Source organism: Saccostrea cucullata, unplaced genomic scaffold (genome assembly GCF_032062105.1).
Source record: "Saccostrea cucullata isolate Sc308-1 unplaced genomic scaffold, CSIRO_AGI_Scuc_v1 ctg277, whole genome shotgun sequence".
Taxonomy (NCBI): domain Eukaryota; kingdom Metazoa; phylum Mollusca; class Bivalvia; order Ostreida; family Ostreidae; genus Saccostrea; species Saccostrea cuccullata.
The window spans coordinates 386,146-396,812 of NW_026935934.1; the positions used below are offsets into that span (position 1 = coordinate 386,146).

General features: G+C 35.4%; 1 protein-coding gene across 1 annotated transcript; it reads left to right on the top strand.

Annotated features, from left to right (window-relative positions):
- The first annotated feature begins 8,722 nt into the window (after positions 1-8,722).
- On the top strand, positions 8,723-9,749 carry LOC134244261 (keratin-associated protein 5-9-like). The gene has a single exon (XM_062726521.1). It carries the CDS (start codon positions 8,723-8,725, stop codon positions 9,371-9,373), a length of 651 nt encoding a protein of 216 aa, XP_062582505.1. The 3' UTR covers positions 9,374-9,749.
- The last annotated feature ends 918 nt before the right edge of the window (positions 9,750-10,667 follow it).

Consider the following 10,667-nt stretch of genomic DNA (forward strand, 5'->3'; position numbering starts at 1 on the left):
TTTTGAAAACTTCCTGAAATGTGCTGAATTCAATAAATTGTATGAGAAATATAAATTAACAGAAAATATTATAGTGTCAAAGCAGAGTATTCACAATTTTTGTTTTTATGACGTCACAAACTAGTCCGATTTTATATCCTTTTTCAGAAAGAGGACAAAATGGACAAAATTTCAACAATTTTAGCTTTAAAATTTATAGAGCGCAAGTTTGTTCAGGAACAATATTGACATATTTCATTGATATTATCATTTTACACATTATTTCAAAATATTGATCCTGAACACACATGCGCTTGGTGACTTTTACTCAAAATATCGACGAAATATGTACATTTTTCTGTAAAATTCATTAAAAACTGAAATTTACGTCATGTTTGTGACGTCATTACGTACATATGGCGTCATTACTTATGAAAATATTCAGTGCTTTGAAGTAAGCATATATTCCCCTGTTTAAGAACTTAATTAAATATATCTCCATCAAAGTTTGATTTGGGGGGGGGGGGGGGGGCAAATATTGGTTATTACCGAATAAAGTTCTTGTTAATATGTAGAGCATGCTCTTGCGTATCGAATCAACTGAAACACATAAACTCCGTATGCAGGTGAAGGTATATTGCTGCATATGTAAGGGAAGTTGGCGATAGAAAAGTTAAAGTCATCACGTTAATTATCGAGCTTGGTTCTTAGATTAATATCAAAATATAAATCCAAATATGAAACAGATGTGTCAGGCTCTGTGATATCTTTTATCTCAGGCTCTACGGGATATATCGTATCGACATAAGAATGGAAATTACTATTGTTAATTGACAATACGTCGTCGATATCTCTATATGCCGAGTTGAAGGTCACAGAAAGTGTTTTCTTCTTTTAACGAAGATTTTGCACAAATTCTGCTTCATACGAATACAAAAATCGATCTGCTAATAACGGGGTGCAAATGGTAATAAGGAACACTTTTGTCCAAAAACAATGTATAAGATTTTGTTATTACAAAAATAGTAAAGCAATTGGTTTGTTTTCGGAAGACCTGGCCCTAGGATAATGAAAGAAACTTAGACTTAAGTCAAATTTCCAATCTCCTTTAAAATATTCATTATTTATTGAACTAATCTCTAATTTTGCAAATGACAAAACACTTTTGTAAAACAATGTTAAGTGTTATTACAGTAAAGCAGTTTGTTTTTGGCCTGTTTGACTTCTACAATATTTTTGTACAATAGAAAGATATTGACTTATCTTAAATTGTTTCATGATCTCTGGGCCCGGTCTCGAAAACCCACATAGATATTGTCAATCAGAAGCTCAAGCATCTTTTGATGTCAACTTCAGAGTACTTGTGTGTGCAATTAGAATGTTTTTTAAGCCAAATAATTTTGCAAATGACCAATGACCAGGTAAGTAAATTTACGAGTTCTTTTTTATTGAAAACGCAGCTGTCAATGATATCAAAAAGCATGGACTTTAATTTATCGTGGGGAATGGTTGTGTATACAGTTGAAAAGTCGTAAGTTTTTAAGCTATTGATTTTGATAAAATTATGTGATTTCAAATTGTCCAAAAGTTCTTTGGAATTTTTGAGTATCCACATCTGATTCACACCACTTCTTTTTCCTTCACTGCTGTCAATATCTTAGTGAGGAATAAAGAAAGAGACTTGGTTGAACATTTACTGGAACCCGCAATGTTTTTGTTTGTAGCGATTCTTATGAAGTTTCCGAATCCAATATATATATAAATGGTAGTTCAAATTCATTTTGGTTCTTCGGGATATTAAAAATATTCAAAACTGAGATATGATTTTGTAGAATTTCTTCCTTAGAAAGGGAACTGTGACGTTGGACTACCACTGGTAGAATTAAATCCAAGTTCTTCTAATTTTTAATAGTTATGATACTGTAAATCACTTTTTAATCAATCAATCTTATATTTTCGCATAATTACGAGTATATAAATGGAAATTTAAATTCTCGCGTATAGTAGTATTCCTTATGATTATATAAAGCAATACCCAGAATTCGTGAAAATTATGTCTCGCTTATCAAGAGTCAATTACTATATCGCGAAAATAAGGTGTCGCGAAAATTTAATAATTGTGATATAAATATTAGTTGTTGAACTTATTTTTTTTACTCGACCAAAGAAAATTATAACTATTTATGAGGGCATTGATATTCGTGTTCCATCAACGTGTTTGTCAATAATTTACCTCGTTTTATAAATTCTAAATTGCGTATCGAATCAACTGAGAGATACAAAAGTCATATGTAGGTAAGAAAGTTGACAATTGAAAATTTGAAGTCATCACGATACAGCTTTGTTGTCTTGTTACAATTAACTTCTTTTTCTAGTAGATTTCCCAAATATTAAACAAATGTGCAAGGCTCTGTGGCTTTTAAATCTAATATAATAAAAAAAAAATCTGATGGATGAATGTTAAATAGGTTCTTCCACATCATGCATATTCTTAAACGTATTTTCGAAAACGTGAAATAGCTATAGTATTTTAAAATATATATATAAAGTGCAAAGATAATTGTGCTTGCTAAGTTAGGAATTGACTTTTGGTGAACAAATTGGACGATTCAACATTAAATAGTTAGCAAGTGTGGGTAAACTGTAAAGTGGTCTTGCAAGGAGTTGACGTATTTTGAGATTAGAATAGACGGCTGTTTTCCCGCAATTTTTTACTCCGGTACTCCGAAAAGGTATATCGACGACGTATTGTCAATTAGCAATGGTCATTTCCATTCCTATGTCGATACGACATATCCTGGTGAGCTTGAGATAAAAGATACCACAGAGTCTGACACATCTGTTTCATACTTGGATATTTTACTTGAAAAAGACGTTAATAGTAATCTAACAAACAAGCTCTATGATAAACGTGATGACTTTAACTTTTCTATCGGCAACTTCCCTTACTTATGCAGCAATAAACCTTCATCGCCTGCATATGGAGTTTATATATCTCAGTTGATTCGATACGCAAGGCCATTCTCTACGTATGAACAATTTCTAAGACGATATAAATTATTGAAAAACAAGTTAATGAAACAAGAATATCAGCCGTCTCGTTTAAATTCATCATTTCGTAAGTTCTATGATCGATACAATGACCTTGTCATTGAGTCAAATGCTGACTGACGTTTTTCATACTAATTGTTAGGCCATTATTTATACCCTGAATTGACGACAGATGTTTCCGTTACTTCCCTATCATGACAAGAAGCACACGGCGGGTGTGACCGGTCGGCAGGGGATGCTCACTCCTCCATGACACCTGATCCCACCTATGATGTTTTGGGGGTCCGTGTTTGCTCTGATCCTATTTTGTATTGTTTTATGGACTTTGATATTGAATGCTGTTCATTATCTCCATATCCTATATTCAAGCAAGGCCATTATTTACAAAATAGTTTGGTTGCCCTCTCCCGACCGATTGGCAGAAAATGGTCCGACTCTTAAAACGCTTTTTTTAACCTTCAGCTCTTCAGATGCAATTAATTTTTATGTATTTGGGAATATATTTTTAACAAGAGGCCCATGGGCCTTATAGGTCACCTGAGTATCCCGTAACAACTTTCCAACAAGTGAATTTGGTTCGGCACCCACCCCATTTGATTCGCTGGGGCCACATATTTCAAAATTTTGGAAATTTTATCATGAATTTTATTTCAACATAAATTGTTGATTAATATCAAAGTGCAGATTTCAAAGCATTAATCTATATTCAGACTATGTACCCTCCCCCTCCAAATACCTCTGACCCAGGGTCAGAAAAAATACAGCAAAGGAAAAGATTTTCAAATAATTCATGCATAGAGCCCCGCCCTAACACAAGAAGCCCTGACCCAGTGGCCCTGAAATTCACAAATCTCAAAGAGGCATCCTTCTTCCTCATAACTATGTATATACATTTGTAGTTCATTGGTTTAATACCAAGGCACAGAAAAGAAGATTTTCAAAGAAATAATTCATTTTCACTATATAATCTTTATAGCCCCACCCTAGCATTAGAACCCCTGACCCTGGAGCCATGAATTTCACAATTTTGAAAGAGGCAGCCTTAATCAACATAACTATGCACTTGGTTAGTTTATTTAACGCCCATGAGCAGAGAAGAAGAAATTAAAAAAAAATATGCATTATCACTATATAATCTATATAGCCACGTCCTAGCACTAGAACCCCTGCCATGAAATTCACAATTTTGGAAGAGGCAGCCTTATCAAACATAACTATGAACTTGGTTAGTTTATTTAATGCCCATGAACAGAGAAGAAGAATTTCAAAGAACTTATGCATTTTCACTATATAATCTATTTAGCCCCGCCCTAGCACTAGAACCCCTGACCCTGGGGCCATGAATTTCATAATTTTGGTAGAGGACTCAATGCTGATTACAATCATACCAACAGTTTGACTGCTTGATGTACAGGAGTAAAGAAGAAGATTTTTAAAGATTGCACTAATTTTAGTGGTTATATAGGTCCCCACCCCTGCCCACCAGGCCTTATCAAACATAACTATGAACTTGGTTAGTTTATTTAATGCCCATGAACAGAGAAGAAGGGGGGGGGGGATTACAATCATACCAACAGTTTGATAAAGAAGAAGAAATTCATAATTTTTGTTTCCCTTCACCCATAGATGCTATATGGCAAAATTGGTTGAAATTGGTTCGGCGATTTCAGAAAAGAAGCTGAAAATGTTCAAATGTTAACGCACGATGAACGACGACGAACGAAAACGGATAGCAATAGGTCACCTGAGTTTACTCAGGTGACTTAAAAATTAGCACTGAAATTGAAATTTATTGGAGTTTTCTGAGAAATAATAACAATCTCACCTAACTACCAATCCAATTTTTCATCCTAAGTCTGGAGAGGGTAAACAAACATTAATATTGGCCGAATACAAACATCATCGATACACATGTATGTACAATAATGCACAAAAAAGGGCGTGTGTTTTTTTTAACTGTCGTAGTTATTCGGGCAATTGTGTACATTTTTAGCAATCGTCCACCCGCCATTTCCATTTTTGCAATAAACTGGACTTCCTATATACTACATGCTGGACTTCCTACGACATGAGTCGTCCGCATGGGGAAGTGGTTAGAGCTCTAGAGTCGCGAAGTAAGGAGTTGATCCTTACGTCGCGGGTTCGAATCCCACTTTGGGACGTGGAGACCGGTCCTTCGGATGAGACCGTATTTATAAACCGCGGTTCCCGTGTCGCAGTAGGTGCTGGCACGAAAAAGATCCCTCCCTGCTCAATGGCCCTCAGTGCCGAGCATAGGACAAAATTTGCAGCTCTCCACCGGTAAGTGGTGGCGTCTCCAATGAGTGAAAAATTCTCGAGAGGGACGTTAAACAACATACAATCAATCAATCGTACTACATGTACAACCGGTTAAAAAAACAGGTGGAATATAAAATAGCATATTTTCTGCTCATCGAAATTTCAACAGATTGTTGGAAGACCTTGTTTCCAGAGACTACATAGATCATGTCATGAGGAACTCCAGCGCACTTTTAAATTTCTTTAGGATTATAGTGTACAATCAAAATGATTTTTAACAAAGTTCTGTTTTGTTGGTGTCTGGTCTTTGGTTTATCATGAAGAGAAGTTATGTATCAAAAAGGTTGAAAAGGTATAAATACATTTTGATGTTATTTTTTTAAAAAGAAAAATAAATCAATTTTACATTTTTTCTAGAGTTTCTTTGAAATTTTTGAGAATCCATACGTGTATTTCATTTACACTTCTTGCATCGTTGAAGTACAGTTTCTAGGTAATTTAAGATAAAATATCTATATTTAAACCTCACTGAAGTACAATTTTAAGGTAATCTATAATAAAATACTGATGTTTCCAGAGACTACATAGATCATGTCATGAGGAACTCCAGGCACTTTTAAATTTTTTAGGTAATCTATAATAAACATATATGTGCCTATATTTATCTCAAGAAGTTATGTATTAAAAATTTTTATTATGTAATCTATAATAAAATATACGAGTATAAATATATCAGTATTTGTACCTGACTGAGGTACAATTCAATTTTAAGGTAATCTATAATAAAATATATGTGCCTATATTTATACCCCACTGAAGTACAATTTTTTATGTAATCTATAATACAACATCTATATTCATACCTCTTTACTCCAAAGTGCAAAGAATTTTATAACATGTTTACATAAATTAAACATAACTTTTTAAAACACTGGCTAAAGAACATCTGGAGACTTTTCATCATCCCTCGATATTATATACTCTGTATAAAATGCTTATTCAATGAAAGATTCAAATTCTAAACAAAATGAAACTGTCTGTCGATCATTCAGTAACAGTTAAAGTACTAATATTTATTTTTAGTAAAGATCTGCTCGTATTAATAACAAGCTTAAATACTCGAGTCTGTTAGGACTAGTGGACATTTAAACTGTTATGTGGCGACACCACAACAAAGTCCTATGGACAACACTCCTATCCCTCTGTAGTATCGTAAGTAACCGTTTCTTCTCTTATGGCTATTTTGTTTGGGGGGTGGGTTACTGGTAGACTGCGTTATAAAGGTGTGGTTTTAGTTTGTCATTCACTGGCCTTGCCTGTTTAGATCGAGTTACCTGTTTAATTCAAGTTGCCTGTTTAATTCGAGTTCGTGGTATCACATGCATTATGAATATGTTTTGAGTTAAAGATATGTATGCCGTGTTAAACAGTATGATACAAAAAAATTTTTTTCTATTGCAAAAGATTAAATATCAGTACTGGTCACGATAAGTTATAGAAAAGTGAATCATCAGGTCGAGGAAAATATGACGTCTGTTCAGTGAGGAACACAAATAGACCAATCAGCTCAATGAGTTGCATTTAATGCATTTTGGGTTTCTACTTCGAAAAGGCTAGAGCTGGAAAATATGAAAAACACTAATCCCGAAAATATTAACAAGTGAAAATATTTCAATAAAAAAACAAATATCGGTTGGGTGAACATTTAAATCACATTCAAAAAATTTATGTCAAGTACAATGTATATAAAGTTGAAAACAATTATCCCTTAGGGTTTTTTTTAATATGAACTACATAACATATGTATGAAACTTACATACCATGCATCTTGCCTTCTTAGAAATTAAAAACTCTTCCAGTTTGAAAGCACAACCAAGCATTTCGATGAACACCTTGGTAGCAGCGTTTTTTTTTAAAAGTGTAAAAAATATCGAAGAAACCTGACAAGTAAAATAGGTTCCAATATCTTTCACTACTAAATTTTATTCATTCCCTACAACATTACCCTATTTAACTTTACTGCCAAACTCCAAATTTCACTTACGAATTAGCCCGAGCCAATGCTGATAACCTAAAAATATACAAAGCCAGGTGAATTTTATTTGGAAAAGCTAAATTGTAAAAATCAGCCTAAGTGATATTGATGATTTTTTGTCATTTTGTTCCAAGAAATCCTCTCTAATAAAATTCACAAATTATGGCTTGTTTGTATATTTCTCTAAAGTTTATACTACAATTTTAGCACCAAGGTAACATATTCTGAAATTTGTTTTCACCTGTAAACCTTTACTTTATGTGATTTGTCTATATTTGTTTTTTCACTGAAAGAGTTAATAATTTTTCCAAATAATATTTCATTTTTAAAAGTTCTTAGGAGAAAATATTTAAGAATATATAACTTTTATATAACTTGTGACATATATTTATCTTTTTAAAATAAAACAAATTGTTTGCATATATATCTTTAAGTACAGTCCTATAAAAACAATATTGTAAAACTAAGGTATGATTAGTATTTTTTTCTAATTCGATTCAATTTGAATGGAACTTGCATGAATTGTACTAGTATACAATTTTTCGAACGTACAGCTAAATACTGAAACCACGCTGCAAGACTGGTATAGTGAAAAGCAATGTGACAGCAAACCACTGGGTTGTATTTGTGTGAACAAAATGGCAAATAAAACCGGTACATCTCAAACGAATAGAGTAATTTTTCGTTTGCCGTGAAATACCCATTTCCTCACTTTATCCTTGCAAATTATATAAAATGTTGTACTTTACATCCCATTTCGAATAGTTTCAGTAAACACATGTTTGATCAATTATCAATATAAAAATTCATTATTACCAACCCGGTTCTTCAATTAACGAACTTCATACGCATAATAACAAAGGATAATTTATAACTAGTATCACATAACTATTTCCAGTGGTCTATACAGATAGAAACATGGTGATAATGAATAAAAATTAAATTCTAAATTATTATTGAAAGAAAATATTGCAATACATGTATTTATATCAGCCAAAAAATGTCTATAACATTTCCTACTGGAATGATCACGGTATCCACTTAAAATATGAAATATATTTCATTTTTCTTTATAGATTTAATTATTCGGCAAAGTAAAACCTACATATTCCAGCTATAATATATAATGCATTTTCATAAATTAAACAAAGATCTTCTTTTCCAGCAAGCCATCTTCAATGCTGTAACACACGGGTCTTATTTAGTGCAACGAATTTATTTTTCTGAATTCGTGTTTCTTGCTAAAAATAAAATGACCGAACTTTTATTGCACCTTACAAAGTCTTTACAAAATGTAAATAGAGTAAAAATAATAAAAAAAATAGATTTGTATACTTTCAGGTTTCATATTGATGTGAAAACAGAAGTTGTTAAAATATGTGTGACCTTGACCTTGGAGGCTGCGATTTTGGGGGATGTGACTGTAGCGGTTGTGATTGCGGGGGCGCGGATTGCCAGGGCTGTGATTGTTGTAAATTGGAATGTGACTGCGGCTGTTGCGAGTGTAAGACAGAGGAATGTCTTGGCTGCAACGACTGTTTATGCCCTTGTTGTGGTGTGTGCGTTTGTGATGATCACTACTGCGGTAAATGGATAGAGCGGTGGGATGGAACGTGCTGTGAGGGGATGTGTTCTGGCTGCGGACTTTGTGTGAGAGACTGTTGCTTTGACTGTCGAAATATCTGGTGTAAAGCGCCGGACTGTGAAATAGAGGATTATGGTGAGTGCGGCTGTTCTCCGAAGCACTGTAACCTTCGTGAGTGTGAATGCTGCCGTGAGCCCTGTGGATACTGGATTCTGTGTCACTGTTGTGAGTGCGACCCCTGGTGTACGTGGCCGTCGACTGAATACAATGGCTGCGACTGTAAATGTTGTACTCACTGCTCTAACAGACGGACATGTCGCTGTTGTAGTAAGAATAACAGGTGCGAGAGCGAGATCTCAGTTCAACCCAAACCAGGAAATGTAGTAACCCAGCAACCTACAGCTCACACCGATACAGAGGCCATAACAACGCAACCTACATAACTAGTAACCCAGCAACCTACAGCTCACATCGATACAGAGGCCATAACAACGCAACCTACATAACTAGTAACCCAGCAACCTACAGATCACACCGATACAGAGGTCATAACAACGCAACCTACATAACTAGTAACCCAGCAACCTACAGCTCACACCGATACAGAGGCCATAACAACGCAACCTACATAACTAATAACCCAGCAACCTACAGCTCACACCGATACAGAGGCCATAACAACGCAACCTACATAACTAGTAACCCAGCAACCTACAGCTCACACCGATACAGAGGCCATAACAACGCAACCTACATAACCAGTAACCCAGCAACCTACAGCTCACACCGATAGAGGTCATAACAACGCAACCTACATAACTAATAACCCAGCAACCTACAGCTCACACCGATACAGAGGTCATAACAACGCAACCTACATAACTAGTAACCCAGCAACCTACAGCTCACACCGATACAGAGGTCATAACAATGCAACCTACATAACTAATAACCCAGCAACCTACAGCTCACCCCAATACAGAGGCCATAACAACGCAACCTACATAGCTAATAACCCAGCAACCTACAGCTCACACCGATACAGAGGCCATAACAACGCAAACTACATAACTAATAACCCAGCAACCTACAGCTCACACCGATACAGAGGCCATAACAACGCAACCTACATAACTAGTAACCCAGCAACCTACAGCTCACACCGATACAGAGGCCATAACAACGCAACCTACATAACTAATAACCCAGCAACCTACAGCTCACACCGATACAGAGGCCATAACAACGCAACCTACATAACTAGTAACCTAGCAACCTATAGCTCAAACCGATGCAGAGGTCATAACAACGCAACCTACATAACTAGTAACCCAGCAACCTACAGCTCACATCGATATAGAGGCCATAACAACGCAACCTACATAACTGGTAACCCAGCAACCTACAGCTAACACAGATACAGAGGCATAACAACGCAACCTACATAACTAGTAACCTTGCAACTTACAGCTAACACCGATACGGAGGCCATAACAACGCAACCTACATAACTGGTAACCCAGCAACCTACAGCTAACACAGATACAGAGGCCATAACAACGCAACCTACATAACTAGTAACCCAGCAACTTACAGCTAACACCGATACGGAGGCCATAACAACGCAACCTACATAACTATCCGTCCTATCTACCCCCATCCTCGTGATCTTTGGGGGAGGAGGGGGGGGGGTTACACACACTAATAAACTGCAATGCATAAGATGATGGTTTATGC